Raw genomic sequence first — 15,304 nt, 5'->3', positions numbered from 1 at the left:
TGCTGGTACCTATTAAAACAAAGAAAAGCTCTTTCCGGCTGGATATATTCCAGGCAGATAAGGATAAACACTGGATACCGTACCTGCAGATTCTTGTAGAGCATTTTGATTGAGTGCCGGGTCGCGACCATGTCGGGGTATTCGGTTATGCGGTAGCGATTGAAAGCAAGGATGAGTTCCTGAAAGTTAAGAATACGATATTAAAAGATATATATTTAGTTGGGTTAAAAATTATCATGACCAACAAAGTGACAATTAAGGACGACATAAAAAAGAAAATTGGAAAGTCTATTTATATTGATAATTGTTAAAGCCAGGAAAAGCATGAAGGCAACGTGAACAAGACAACACCCATGAAAGTCTTTAACAACCATGTGATTAAAGCACGTGGCTAAAACCACACCTACCTTGATGCCTTGAATGGTACGGGGGATTTTCTGCTTTTCAAGGTTGCTGATTACGTCATTCACCAGGTCAACAAGGTTCTTGGCGTAGTTACAGTATTCTTCGTATTTCAGTTGTTTTTCCTAAAAAAACGCCCATAACATTTTTAAGATTAAAAGCAATTTATTTGCTTATCACAATGTGAATAATATCCACTGGTGTGCTGCAAAGCCTGAGCTAGGCCACTAGAAAAAAAACTTTTTAAAAAAACTTTTTCCCTGCTTATGAGTTTATATGGCAACATATATATTTAGTTTACTTATCTTTATTCTTACAAATATTTGAAACCATAATCTGCAAGCTGGAGTTAGAACTAACCATTTCCCATTTGTAGTGACGTTTTTGGAATTTCAAAATATAATGTCTAGATATTCAGTCTAAAGGAGGCTGAGAGCTAGGAAGGGGGGGAGACCCTGCCCTAGAGCAGCCCTATACTGGGTGTTAGAGACTTCAAGTCGTACTCACATTGTCATGAAGCGACTCTTGTACAGTAGGGGTGCGGGGGAACACCTCATACAGTGAAGCGACGTATGTCATGATTGATTTCTCATCAGGGTTTTCAGATACCACTACATCTGAAAAACACAAAACAGATGACATTTATTAGATGACCTAGGGAATTTTGAGGTTTTAAAGTCTTGATTAAGAGTATTTGCATCTTACCTTCAACATCGAGCAAACGGGGGACATTAAGCTCTTTTTCAGCAACATGAAAAGCATACTCTATATTTGCTTCTGGGGAGGTCTTACTTAGCTTGGAAAAATCCACTAGATCAGGCCTGCCATATAAAAATAGTGCCAAGTTAACATTAAACCTAATGCCTGGTATTGGCTGCTTTTGGCTGTCTTAAACAGACAAGCTAGGAATGAGCAACAGCCAATAAGTCTGCACATTTCTGGGCAGAAAAGAATGATATCATAGAGGTGAACTAAGTTAGTGATGTTTATTGAAAAGAGACATTAACCAGCAAGCATATAGTAAATATACACACCTGTATCTGTGGATTATAGCATTGAAAGCAAATCCATCTCTCCAAGATGAACTGAAGTTCTTGACATCAACTTTGGGGTATCTGAATTGGACATAACAATAACAAAGAAACTCTAAAAATACTGCCTACATTCTATCATACATGGGTTGATTACATAGGCAGAGATTGATCCAATGGAAGGGGTGTCTAGATATTATTTATAATAAGTAATAATAATAATTCTTCAGAAGGGGGCATAAGAGCTGATCAGACAACCTGCTTCTTATTCTTATTGTGTACTGCAATCCCCGCATCATACTCAAAAATATTTTTCTTACCCTTGCGTGACTTTCTTTGACCAGTGTAGAAGAGCATCTTTAGCAGACAAATCCTGAACCTTCTCACCAGCGATTTCAACGTCCAAGTCATTGATCTGGTTATAAATATAGTGTACAAATTGTAAGTAAGAATTTAACAACTCAGTAAAGCCTAAAATCTAACTACAAACATCCAAATCTTTGATCTAGTTAAATATATGGCGTGAAAGCTGTAAGTAAGAATTCAACCTAAAACATATCGATAAAGTCTAACAGACTTGAAAGACTGAAAAACAATTGTCCCACCTGGAAGTACAAGATGATGGTCCAGATGAGACCAAGTGTGAGCTTGGGGTTTCCATCCACTATATCATCACTGCGAATGTTGACAAGCTTGATCTGAAATAGTCATTATCAATAACAGAAAACTCAGAAAAAGAACAAAACATAAACAAACAAATCAATACCTTTCAATTGGCTAGCCACTCATTAACTTTGAAACACGTCTCAAATGCGGACTTTTTCCTTAAACTAGGTATCTCCATCTTTCCTCCTCCCCCTAGCATCCCTCGGCTCCCAGTTTCCATTCTCCCCGTCGCATTTGACTAGTACTTGGTCTTACCTCCTGATGATAAACCCTGTACTAGAAAACATGTGAGGCTGCTTAACCTTTCAAAGAGCTCTATGAAATATTCTATTCCTTATTTACCGTAATTTATTATACATTTATGTGCATGTTTATGAACTTTTGTTGTTTTCATTATATTTTAACTCACTTCTTTCTCCACCAGCGTGTACACCTTACCCCTATCAGCCTTTTTGTTTTCCGGTCTATACCTCCCTACCCACTACCTCCTCCTTAATCTTCCCATTCACCCTATACGCCATGGTAAGAACAATTGCATCACTATCCCGTACACTCCTTATAGTCCAACTCCACTCAACGTAGCATTATCCCCACAATGACCCTCCCCGCCCTCACCCCTGCCACCTACCTCTACCCTTATCACAACCATTATCCCCCTATATGTCCCCCTTCTCCCCAGGTGCCATGGTACGAATACCCGCTTTTAACCAAAAACTCAAAAATAGAACAAAACATGAATTTATATCAATGCCTTTCAATTTCCTACTGTTGACACTGCAGTATTGGACACCCATGTTTAAAACTCACACACATGCACACAAACACACCCATGACAACACCCTCTGGTGCTGCATCACACACATACCTTTTTGCTTTCCAGGAATTCCAAAGCTGTCTGGACATTCTGTAGCATATGGAAGCGCAGCAGTCCTCTTTCTCTTGGCTACAAGTAACACATTAAGCACAAGTAGTCAATATCTATGCACTATTAAGAATAATTGTGCTTATAAAAAACAATCTAAACAAATCCTTACAATAACAAGTCATTGGGTGAGGGATTAGTTGCAAAGAGCTTATGCCTTCTATGCTCTTAATATACATCAGAATCCTCATACAAACACAGCAAATTGTACATAAAACACTGTTGATAAAATGAAGCAATTGCCTAAAGTACTCACCAACTTGACATTGCAGAGCACCTCTAGCAGTAATAAAAGGTTTTCTCCATCTCTTAGCTCCTCATAGAGATCTAAAATTCGCACTCCAACCTATAAGGAAGAAATGAAATATTATCAAGATGTCATAAAAGAAAAAAAATAGATACAATTTCACTGAATCACCTAATGATGTCGAGTCTGATTCAAGTGTGAATACAAGTTTAACATGGTGTACAATTTTTTAATTGATTTTTAATCACGATATCTAAAAGTTGAACTGTCAATCAAGCATTCCTGTTTGTTTAAATTTGAAAAACAACACTTTTTGTATGAAAACTTTGCAAGAAAACAAAATAACCATCAAAATTTGATTTCTGATACTTTAGTACTGATTTTGGATTGAAAGTATTTAGTCAGTTCCTTGCTTTACTCAGTAGATGGGAAGTGTTGTGCTGGAGAATAAAATAGTGGCTTGATGCATTTCTTGCCTCCCCTTGGAATGTTTTTTTATAGGTTTTAAATTTATAAGTTATTCTGCTTAATGGTAATGAGAATTCAAAGCGATGCAATGCAAGGGTGGGCGGTTGTTAGTCCTATTGATATATATATCAGCTATAAATAGGTTGACTAGGCAACAATATGGCACACTTTTATCAAAATCTCTTAGACAGACATAACATTTTGTGTGAAAACAATATATTTTCAATTATTTTTATTATTATTTGATTATAATAAAACATTACTTATTTTTCTATTATTATTTCACACTTTCCAAGAATCAGAAAAGAAAATTGGTACATAAGAAAACAAAATTTCGAATGAGATGCAACATACCCAAATCCAAATCTCAAACAGGTATATAACCACTATATTCTTATCTGACATGAATTGTTATCTTATCATTATCAAGTGTCTAGAACAATTAGATTTTGTTACATTTTTTCTTGACCAAATTAACAGGGCTAAGTGAAGATAAAACTTCCTGTATTCATTTGGAGGCCATTTATTAGACAGCTAATTCCGAAGGCAGCCATTTAAGTGCATATGAAAGCAGTGTGTTAATAACACAAACATTGTGAACAATTAAAGAATGGAAACTGAAGTATACTTTGTCCCGGGGGTGGCGTCTTTCGTTGCTGTGAAAAAGATTGGGCAATAATCGCCACAACTAGTCCGGTTTTTAGCTGCTAACTGAATTTCGGACCAATTAATAATAGAAAGCATGCACGCATTCTGTTCGCCTTAAAGTCACGCCTCTCCAAATAAGAAAACAATCTGATGATAACTTGTTTAGGCAAAGATTTACAGAATTCCCTGAAAACAGCACACTGCCGTGTCTATTATAGCAAGGTTTTGCTAAAATCGAGACACTGACAGTTTTATCACCATTTACATATTGGCCGATAAAAGTGAATTCTAACGCGCGTGACAAGTTTACCTTAAGAAGTCGATTGTTAACCCATTTGGTAAATGTCTTCTTTTGCACGGCATCCCTGTGATCTGTGGACGAGGAACGAAGTTTAAATCGAGCTCGGTGCATATCTTATGTAATGCTATTATCATAGACTTCAAACCGTCTATTATAATTTCATTTTAAACTTTCTCCCGCTTTATCTTTTATGTGATAAGTGGGCTCCTCGAATTTAGGTAGCAGTGATAGTCGCTATTTCCATGTTTCGGGGCTAGAAAGTTTTGCAGATTTTTCCCAAATGTCTAGTTCAAGTGTTATGTCTTCAAATAGGCGTAAACTCATCCGTCTGACTTGTTAACTTGCATAGAATTTGACTTTACGATGATAACAACGTTTTACCAACCACAAATAGAGTGTTTGTATGAGCAAATGAGCTTAGAAAATTTCTAAAAACAAAATAAAATATTAATGATAAGATTCGAAACTAGTGCCAATTTACTGAATGATTTGAATGAATCTTAATACCGACCCGGCTGGTTGTGTTTGAGTTCAACCATTCTTTGCCCTTGGTCATCTTCCTCCTCTTCGAACACGTCCTCGAAGTCGATGAACTCAGAATCCGCCATTTTGAAGGGATTTTTACACAACTTCAAGCTTTGCTTTGGTAATTTCAAAATTCCCACATGTTTTTACAAAGTTGTATGAAAACTCACGCCTTCTAAACTCGTTTCTAGAATATTGCAAAACCTGAAGCACTGTTCTAAACTGACATTACTGCAATCGAGCATGCGAACGATGTGAACGCAACCAGGCGAAAGCTATAAATTACTCGCTGAATTCCACCAATATTGCACCCATTCGTGACAGAATTAAACCTCAGACCCAGGTAAATCATATGCATGCAAGGACCGATCCCACTGCGCTCTCTTTACATGGACTGGTGAATTTTGATACGGTCTCTGGACGATGACTAGAAGTACACGGAGCGTGAATATTCCGGGTTCTGAGTCGCACGAGATATGAAATATGAGTACCAAGCAACACCAGTAACGCCTTCCCCAAATCTAACCACGTCCAGACCTCCAGATTCGCTATTATGTGAACTTTTGTTTCTTATCAGCTAAAAAGCTTTCATTGAAATCGTTAATGAAGTTTGCTGGAATGTACAATTAGGTCTACCAGCAAGTCAGTGCGGAATATGTTTTTTCCCGGGGTTCAAAAGTTGGTATGATGAAATGTATGGGCTATTTATAATGTGCTTTATATCTTGACAGAAACCATTTCAAGATAAGCAAAGGGTGAGAGACATTCCTATTACGTTCAAATTACAAGCAAAATACGGCATAGAGAGATTAGGAAAATAGTCTGATTCTGGGTCAAGGACCTATATACGGATTCTGTGGACTCAGGTATACTTAACTTATTGGATGGTCACCTTTTAAATCGAAATTTACAAACATGACTTTCGTTTTATATTTTTTGTTTTTTCGTAGAATTCAGAGAATAGACATATCTGGTCACTTAATCAACTTTCCCCCGACGAGTTCCGTATCTAGATTTGGCCATTTTGCGAGAATTAACAACAAATGTGCGGCAAAGGAGCTGCTATAATTTCGTACAAAGTACACACAACAGGTGAAACTGATGAGAGACCCAAGATTAATACACAAATCCAAATTCAAGACAATTATCCTAAGCCACGGGAATCATTGACAAGACCATTCATGACAACACTTTATGAGTCAAAGTATCATTATATTGGCATGGGTGGAAATATATGCGTGAACTCGGCACGGAGTTAACAAAGTCTTACCTGCAATTTTGTGCACTGCTCGGTCGGCCACATTTGGTGCCGGGCTTCTTGTACCGGACCGTGATCTTGGTCGACCAAGGGGAGTGTTTGGTCTCGACATCGCTATCTACAGCCTCCAAACTCCATCTCTCTTCACTAAGACAACTATGAGACCGAGATCTTTAACGCTACACGCTCGTATTCGGTGCGCTGCTTCTGTCGGCAAAAGAGGAGTGTGAGTTGTCAAGCAGAAAACATCCCGTATTTTGCGAGCCGTTTTGCTAGATACCTTACTATATTTCCGTCAATTGAGTCTCAGGAACCGTGCATGATCTGTGAGAGAGATTAGCCTGGTTACTTGCAAGCGAATGGCTTTAGAAAGCTACGTGGATGGAGATCAAGTCAACCGGCCATTGCATTATTATGGGAGATATGAATATTTACATGTTCGGCGAATATCTCATCGTGATTGGTGGAGGACTCAATGGAAGTACACCTTTCGCATCGCGTGACAAGAGCATAATAATTCATACAAGGGACTATAATCGTTTACTTCTAGAGTATCTAAGGAAGTTTTGCGGTTTGAAATGGTGTACTTAAGAAAAGTGGCATTAAACCAAGGTTAGAATTAATCTTGGACCCGCTAAATCGTTCTCTTCTAAGATTTTATTGGTCTTCCAGAAAAACTCGTTAATGACACGTGTGACGAATTTTGTTTGTTTTTGCCTTTTTTGCGGCGCCAGTGAAGAAAGACATTCATTTTTACTATGTCTACAATGAAGTTTGCCAAACATTTATAAATACCAGAGCGCCCAAACCCACTTGATTCATCCTGCAGAGATTAATGTATAAACATTTTTTATTCCACGCTGAAGTAGGTTATATCACGTAAAGTGTAGAAAATATTATTTTTAATAAAGTAATTCGTTTTATATTTTGCTTCAGGCCGATACTTGGATATCGATGTACTTATCCTTAGGCTACATCAATAAAATAACAATAGTAATGTATTTTGCGATATTTGGCTGTGGGATTAGTGAGGGCTGATAATTGTGGATTGTGTGATAGCACAAATATTGAACGTTGCTATATAAATTTATCCTGATCTAACACAAAAAGCACATTAGCGATCTAAGTGCTGACAAGCTCAGTTTACTCGGTATATTTATCTAACTAAAATAAAGTTTTAAGTCTTGTTTCTTTTGAATTTTTTATTGGCCTCACAAAAATAACCACACAGAAGAAACGTGACAATAATGTGAGGCAAATGGCTTAGCTAAGCTTTTCCTGTTGATTATATTCGATATTCAAAAAAAAGAAAAAAAATTTTAGATCATACAACTCTTCTATATTGCGTGACACTGACAGTGCGTGCGTGACATGTAACGCAATAAAACTACATACAGAAAAGAAATGAACAAAACTCGCAAATCTTTATTGTATAGCTAGTCCTTGTCAGAAAAAAAAACGAAGAGCAGAAGGTAAATATACTTTGACCAAAGGAATTAGCAAAGCGCGCGTGCGAATTTCAAATAAACAGTAAACAACTTCCAGGAATATTCTATCGCATATATCGCCTATCAAAGCCTTTTCGGGTATGTGATATCAGTAGTATTCTTTATCTAAAAAAAAGTATTTCGCTGGGCTAAAGAGGCCTCTGCTAGCAGGGAACAAAATCACTAAAAATTCAATTAAACAATCAATTATTCTTGTCAAAACGGATTATGCTTCAGCATCACGACAATTAAAAGCGCTTATAATTCTCACATGAATCAATGCATAGGAATGCAAGCCACACCTCTATTAGTCAGTCACCAGTTTTGCCTTGTCGCTCCCAGTTGCTTTGATTTGTATGTAAAGACGCTCTTATGCAATAATAAGATTATCAACACGAGGCGAGGAAGGCTCTAGAGTACAAGATCACGCACTAGCTGACCACCAACTGCTTCCGCTCAATACAAATCACAACCCTGGATCGTAAACAAGCTGACCTCATAATAGAGGGGCTGACGAAGAATGTCAAAAGAATCGAGCGAAATCCATAAGTGTTCAGAAGTTTGCTATTGTTCTTTAGGGCATGGTATGGGTATATCTATACGAGAATAAAATCAAAAAGCCCAAACTGTCGCGATCTCGTACCAGAACAATGAATACAATACACCAAAAACTGGAAACCGACTCTCAGTTTTTGGTGTATTGTATACGAGAATAAATGTAAGCTTTGGACAATTGGTGTCAATTTGCGCTAAACGGTACTCCTCTCTAAACTGCTACACGCTGTCAAAGCATTACGTGTTGACAGAATACTCTCTAACGGGCCTTGTCAATCGCGTGGCGCTGTTTTCGTGTCAGGCCCGTGTCACGATTCATCAGCGAAATGTTAGTTGTTCCGCGCTCCCTTTTTTGTGTGCGAAGTCTTAAAACAATACTTTGCGTACCAGGCCCGTACCCAGGATTTTTCTTGGGGGTGCGAAATCCGAAAAAGTGGACCTAATTTTTCCGGTGGGGGGGGGGGGGGGAGGGGGGGAGGAAGGGAATGAGTTCTCTGATAGCCTTTTTTGAAGGTGATTTGTTTGAAACAGGAGAGTGCAACCAAAAAAGAAATAGCTCAATTTTTTTGGGAAGCAACAACAATAAGGGAAAGTGCTTTGTAATGAGAACTATATAATGACATCGCTACAAAGTACGATGAAAAAGAATTTATTGTAAATAGAAATATAATTGAAAACCAATTGTAAATTTTGTTCTTCAATATGAATGTATTTGGTACAACGCCCGTGAATCAAAGATGAAAAATTGAATTGAGTTGAATTGAATTGAGATAAAAATCTGACCGTCCCCGAAAGGACATAAAGGGATTTTTTTTATGCCTTTTCAGTATCCCCATGAGACGTTTATTGTCGGATTTGGCTACGTACCAGAGTGAACTAGCTTATGCTTTATAGTTGTGTCTACAAATAGCACGTCCATTGGGAACCGGAAGTGGACCTTCGGCCGTTGTGGGGGGAGGGGCCCCCTGGGTACGGGCCTGCGTACAGGGAACAGTTCCTCAGCCCATATCATAGCTTATCATAGCTTTCACAATTATTTTACGCGCCTGCTTTCATGCTTGCTTGTTACTACAGTAGTGAACCACCAAATAACAGACAATCATTTAAAGCGGGCAACCTTATAACAGACACTACAACTCTCAATTTCACATTCTTCAGCCAACTCTGTAGAAATACAACGAACGTCCCAAGGGTGTCCGTTACAAAGCGGTCTTTCTATTTCATATTTCGATTGATTCGAAAAAGTTAAACAGAAAACTCGTTCCCAGTACCTTGCCACGGGAACAAAGGCGCGTGGGCTCTGGGAACGAGACTGCCGGGAATGTATTACAATGCGCATGCAGCATACACCTTTTTCAATGAACGGTGTCCGGGTAAATGGCGAATGGCAAATGGAAAATCTAAGACCAATCACCACTGCTTATGGGTATAATTATTTGTAAAAAAAAAAAGGTGATAAGCAATATATACTCACAGAAGTTATCCACATTTTCCTTCATTCAGCAGAAATTGACGAGTGGTATTTTTTGATGGCAGAACTGTCGTGACAATTGGCATTTGCCATTTGCACTGACAACTTATTTTGAAATAGGTGTATATCCGCTATAACTGTTACAGAAATTACAGGACCGTGTGTCACGCCAAGGTGGTCACGTTTAGCTATATCGTGACCTAGGCCTGGGACTGGGTACCCTGGTTCCAGAGCCTCGAACGTCTCTCTAGCCGCTGACCACTGGCCGCTGGCCACTAAATAGAGAGACGTTCGAGGCTCTGGAACCAGGGTATGGACTGGGGGACTAGCTACTTTTATTCATAGTGCATTTACTCACAAATCAAGCGAATAAGCTTGTTATCCTAAATGTGCGGCCTAAGTAATGCCCTCAGCCTATGTCTGACATTACGGTCCCATGAAGTATGGTTGCTACTGAATGTTACAAACAAAAGTGGGATTCAAGATGTTATGGCATAAGTGCTTGAATTTCAAAAGTGCTTTATAATTAAGACAATTTTATTGGCTTAGATGTCTCCATGTCCATCCTGAGGCAAGCAATATAACATGAAATTTGTTTTTACGAAATTGTGGCGCGGCCCTGTAGGAGCAAGCCTAAGTAGGGGTATTTCTCACGAGATTCAATCCACACTTACCTAAGGACCTCCCCTGTTATCTCGCGATATTGTATCGGAAGTATCCGTCAATCCTCCAAATCAATTCAGATTGATTGCTCCACTTGAAACATTATTGTAGATTGAAATTATATGTTAAAAATACTGATATCTCTATATAAGATTTCGTGAAGCTCAGCGCTGTGTTGTGCGTTTGGCCTCCGCAGGCTTAAAAACCTTGTCCGGAATTCGAGATTGTGACATACATGCGTCATGCAACATTTCTTGATACTTGAGCGTCTGTGAAGCAAATGGTGACTAATGTTTTGGCGCCGAATATCTCACGAATGGCAAGGCAGGATTATGATGGAGAAGTGAGTTGAGTGATGGGGGTTCACAGGGCACTCGCACCGCAGTGTGATAAGGAGATCGCGAGGGAGCATGTGAAAATAGTGACGCGTACGTGAAAAATATAGGGGGAAATATATTCCATACAACGAGCGCCGAAATAACAAGCATTATTGCAGTGAGCTATTTTCAAATTAGCTCAAATATTCGAGAAGCTAAAGCCCGCGTTTCGTATTTGTGAAATATTTGACATATTTGACATATTTGACATATTTGACATATTTGACATATTTGACAAAGTTCACCAAAATGCACGTCATCTTTTCATCACGCAACTAAACCTGCTTTTTTTTGGGGGGGGGGGGGCAGGTCATTGAGAATGCGACCCACAGAAGGTTCAGGTCATTGAGAATGCGACTCACAGAAGGTTCAGGTCATTGAGAATGCGACCCACAGAAGGTTCAGGTCATTGAGAATGCGACCCAAAGATGATTCAGGTCATTGAGAATGCGACCCAAAGATGATTCAGGTCATTGAGAATGCGACCCAAAGATGATTCAGGTCATTGAGAATGCGACCCAAAGATGATTCAGGTCATTGAGAATGCGACCCAAAGATGATTCAGGTCATTGAGAATGCGACTCACAGAAGGTTCAGGTCATTGAGAATGCGACCCACAGAAGGTTCAGGTCATTGAGAATGCGACCCAAAGATGATTCAGGTCATTGAGAATGCGACTCACAGAAGGTTCAGGTCATTGAGAATGCGACCCACAGAAGGTTCAGGTCATTGAGAATGCGACCCAAAGATGATTCAGGTCATTGAGAATGCGACCCAAAGATGATTCAGGTCACTGAGAATGCGACCCAAAGATGATTCAGGTCATTGAGAATGCGACCCACAGAAGGTTCAGGTCATTGAGAATGCGACCCAAAGATGATTCAGGTCATTGAGAATGCGACCCAAAGATGATTCAGGTCATTGAGAATGCGAACCAGTCGCGGAAACAAAAAAAAGGAGAAAAGAAGGAGCAACTTCAGAATCCACAAAGTCCACAAAGAGTCCACAACAGGACTTCGGTTTTTATAGGACGAGCCAGTATATAGAACGAATATGCAAAACTGGGACGATATAGATAAAGAGAGTTATGGTAGTGTGAACGCTAAAATCGTTTTACAGTTGTTGAGATGTCACGGAACCTAGCGGGAGACAAAAGTACCAACAGCGTTATCGTCTAGACTGCATATCAGAAATAGAAACATGAAAAACACACAAGTCAAAGTTCAGTTGATGGGTGGTACGTTAGCCCGTGTATCACAGCCAAAAATGATACTCTTATTTTTTTTAATGCAAGCTAGCGCTACGCAGGATTATATTGTCGAAGTCGCCCTGCAGTATTTTTGCCGATGAAGTTTAACTGAGGCAAACCGGCTATGCCATGCTGACGAATCCTAATAAGGACGAAACAGCTGTCCATGGTTGCCGAACTGCACGGGTAATAGACTGTGCTAGCGTCCCGTCTTGGCCCGACTGGTGCCAATGTGTATATGCTAGTGTGCTTTTAAAGTCCACATTAATATAGAGGGAGATGGGCATTCTAACGATAATGCAATGGTATAACAAAGTGCGTCAGGTATTACAAAGTGTGTCAGGTATTACAAAGTGCGTCAGATATTACAAAATGAGTCGGGTATTACAAAGTGCGTCAAGTATTACAAAGTGCGTCAGGTATTACAAAGTGCGTCAAGAATTATAAAGTGCGTCAAGTATTACAAAGTGCGTCAAATATTAAAAAGTGCGTCAGGTATTACAAAGTGCGTCACGTTTTACAAAGTGCGTCAAGTATTACAAAGTGCGTCGGGTATTACAAAGTGCGTCAGGTATTACAAAGTGCGTCGGGTATTACGAAGTGCGTCGGGTATTACAAAGTGCGTCAAGTATTACAAAGTGCGTTAAGTATTACAAAGTGCGTTAGGTATTACAAATTGCGTCTGGTATTACAAAGTACGTCAGGTATTACAAAGTGCGTCACGTTTTACAAAGTGCGTCAAGTATTACAAAGTGCGTCGGGTATTACAAAGTGCGTCAAGTATTACAAAGTGCGCCAAGTTGTTACAAAGTGCGCCAAGTTGTTACAAAGTGCGCCAAGTTGTTATAAAATGCACCAAGTTGTTACAAAGTGCGCCAAGTTGTTAAAAAGTGCACCAAGTTGTTACAAAGTGCGCCAAGTTGTTACAAAGTGCGCCAAGTTGTTATAAAATGCACCAAGTTGTTACAAAGTGCGCCAAGTTGTTAAAAAGTGCACCAAGTTATTACAAAGTGCACCAAGTTGTTACAAAGTGCTCCAAGTTGTTACAAAGTGCTTCAAGGTATTAAGTGATTTAGTTATTGCAAAGTAGTTTTATTTCATCCAGGGTCTCGTTCATAGCAGTTTGGGTATACGGTGTACATTCTATGCACTTTATTCAACTCTGTATAACAACAGACATTTCTGTACCCAAACCGAAGGTTAAAAAAAGGTAGGCACTTAAAAAAAACTAGACAAATAATATCAAACAAACCGCAACGTATAGCTCTGTTCCGTGCATGAATGCTTTTCTAACATGAATATCTAACAATCAGTGACGGACACAGGGAAGAGGGGATCCTCTCCTTCAGGATTGATCTAGAATGCCTTGCCCCCTGTATCTCTATTGTTTGCAACATTCTGCAAACGCAGAGTAGTGTGAGCTAGTACACATCGCCCATCCAGATGGGCAGTTTCCATACCAAACAGTCCCCGATCCCTCAGCGCCGTCATCATCACATCGACATGACGATTTACTCGGGTCAATGTCTATGTGGTAATCCCTGAATATCTCATCATCCAATTTCACAGGGCGGTCTTAAAAGGAAATACTTTATGTCAAACGGGAAATCTATAAAAACATTTGATAGAAACATTTATTACTTACGGCGAGCGCCAATGATGACTACCCACAGAAACAAGCAGACAATAACGGTCTTGAATGAAATCATCCTGCAAAGTTAAACCCTGTAATAAAATAAAATGAATAAAAGAGACTGAGGCATAACCTTGACACACCTATAGAGCTTGGTTGACAAAGATCTGTGCATATTTCGACATTTTACAAAATCAAATGTCTTCTGCTACCTTTTCGTGTAGAAATGGATACCTCAAGCTGGTCTTCAGGCGGAGTACTGGTCACGGGAAACCAGCTGTTTTTATGTCTGCATTCTGTCCGCTTGACTACCTGATCATGGTTATTCTCACGCTCATGCTACGAACTACCCTTGAGAAGGAGCGGTGCGTATCAGAACCCTTGACACTTCTCGTGAATTCTTTTATTCCGTTGATCTCCTTTGAAAATAGTATTTGTTCATGGGGAGCGATATTCTGAGTCCTCTTTTGTCTAATAACATTGCTATTCAAAGAGGCTAAGCTATTCTAAAGAGCTATTGTCTTACTCATAATCAGAAAAAGAAACAAGCGCAACACACGCAGTAAGTAAAAGTCCAGAATTACGCGAGGGCATGACAATAACAATAAGGCAACGCCTAAGCATAACACAAGGCAACGCCTTAGCATAACCCAGCCTTCTCGTTGGGATAACAAGGCCTTCTATACACTGTGCATATAAAGAGAAGGGGTGGTGGTTGTGGTGGTGGTGGTGGTGGGGGGTGGGGGGGGGATTGGGTTTGACGAAGCAGAGCTTTTTGCCTGAGCGCCTACCAGTCTACGGACTGAGTGTGAATCAATTAGTTTTCACACCCGGGCCCTGCATTTAATGAGGTCTGGGCCACAAAGCGTAGCGAGTAACGGGTTTACAACGGTTTCAGGGGAATTTTTCACTGAAATGATTATCAATCGTTCGGATAACGATATGATATTTTATATCGTGTTTCTACATCTTGTTTAACCTGATCATGGCTATTCTCACGCTCATGCTACGAACTACCCTTGAGAAGGAGCGGTGCGTATCAAGACCCTTGACACTTCTCGTCAATTCTTTTATTCCGTTGATCTCCTTTGAAAATAGTATTTGTTCATGGGGAGCGATATCCTGAGTCCTCTTTTGTCTAATAACATTGCTATTCAAAGAGGCTAAGCTATTCTAAAGAGCTATTGTCTTACTCATAATCAGAAATAAAAACAAGCGAAACACACGCAACAAGTAAAAGTCCAGAATTACGCGAGGGCATGGCAATAACAATAAGGCAACGCCTTAGCATAACACAAGGCAAGGCCTTTCTATCTCAAGCCTACATATGATTGAAGCAGTAAAAATCAAAACAAATATATCCTTTCATGTAAATCTATTTCAGGTGAATACCTTATTCGC

The 15,304-nt window shown here is 39.4% G+C and overlaps 2 protein-coding genes and 1 long non-coding RNA gene across 8 annotated transcripts in view; 1 reads left to right on the top strand and 2 right to left on the bottom strand.

The window, feature by feature from the left end:
• LOC5509225 (nesprin-1) overlaps nt 1–6,885 on the bottom strand; it is a 125,759-nt gene extending 118,874 nt beyond the window's left edge. For 2 of the 5 annotated variants that reach the window (XM_048726027.1, XM_048726036.1), the window contains exons 1-12: nt 6,749–6,885; nt 6,481–6,675; nt 4,695–4,756; nt 3,278–3,367; nt 2,965–3,042; nt 2,039–2,131; nt 1,754–1,848; nt 1,437–1,517; nt 1,108–1,223; nt 910–1,019; nt 408–527; nt 84–179 (exon numbers count right to left, since the gene is read on the bottom strand). In XM_048726027.1, the coding sequence (XP_048581984.1) occupies nt 84–179; nt 408–527; nt 910–1,019; nt 1,108–1,223; nt 1,437–1,517; nt 1,754–1,848; nt 2,039–2,131; nt 2,965–3,042; nt 3,278–3,367; nt 4,695–4,756; nt 6,481–6,580 (1,041 nt within the window). In that variant the 5' untranslated portion in view covers nt 6,581–6,675; nt 6,749–6,885. Of the gene's footprint in view, nt 1–83; nt 180–407; nt 528–909; nt 1,020–1,107; nt 1,224–1,436; nt 1,518–1,753; nt 1,849–2,038; nt 2,132–2,964; nt 3,043–3,277; nt 3,368–4,694; nt 4,757–5,196; nt 5,452–6,480 lie in introns of those variants that run through there. The other 3 variants (XM_048726029.1, XM_048726028.1, XM_048726030.1) reach the window with 3 other exon arrangements.
• LOC116616181 lies at nt 5,422–7,469 on the top strand. Its single transcript, XR_004295234.2, has 2 exons — nt 5,422–5,553; nt 5,942–7,469. It is a non-coding gene; the product is annotated as an uncharacterized LOC116616181 (long non-coding RNA).
• Nucleotides 7,470–13,346: 5,877 nt separating this feature from the next.
• On the bottom strand, nt 13,347–14,273 carry LOC116616156 (N.vectensis toxin 6). Of its 2 annotated transcripts, none has more exons than XR_004295222.2 (3): nt 14,116–14,273; nt 13,916–13,995; nt 13,347–13,845 (listed from the first exon to the last, which is right to left on the bottom strand). XR_004295222.2 is itself a non-coding variant. In XM_048726449.1 (3 exons), the coding sequence occupies exons 1-3, from the start codon at nt 14,076–14,078 to the stop codon at nt 13,652–13,654; spliced, it is 291 nt and encodes a 96-aa protein (XP_048582406.1). In that variant the 5' UTR covers nt 14,079–14,093; the 3' UTR covers nt 13,347–13,651. The 2 variants fall into 2 exon arrangements, 1 of the variants encoding a protein (XP_048582406.1); XM_048726449.1 differs by lacking the exon at nt 14,116–14,273 and adding an exon at nt 14,047–14,093 and having other exon boundaries at nt 13,916–13,980.
• Nucleotides 14,274–15,304: the final 1,031 nt, after the last annotated feature.

Source organism: Nematostella vectensis, chromosome 4, assembly GCF_932526225.1.
Source record: "Nematostella vectensis chromosome 4, jaNemVect1.1, whole genome shotgun sequence".
Lineage (NCBI taxonomy): Eukaryota > Metazoa > Cnidaria > Anthozoa > Actiniaria > Edwardsiidae > Nematostella > Nematostella vectensis.
This window is presented reverse-complemented; position numbering and strand designations above follow the sequence as displayed.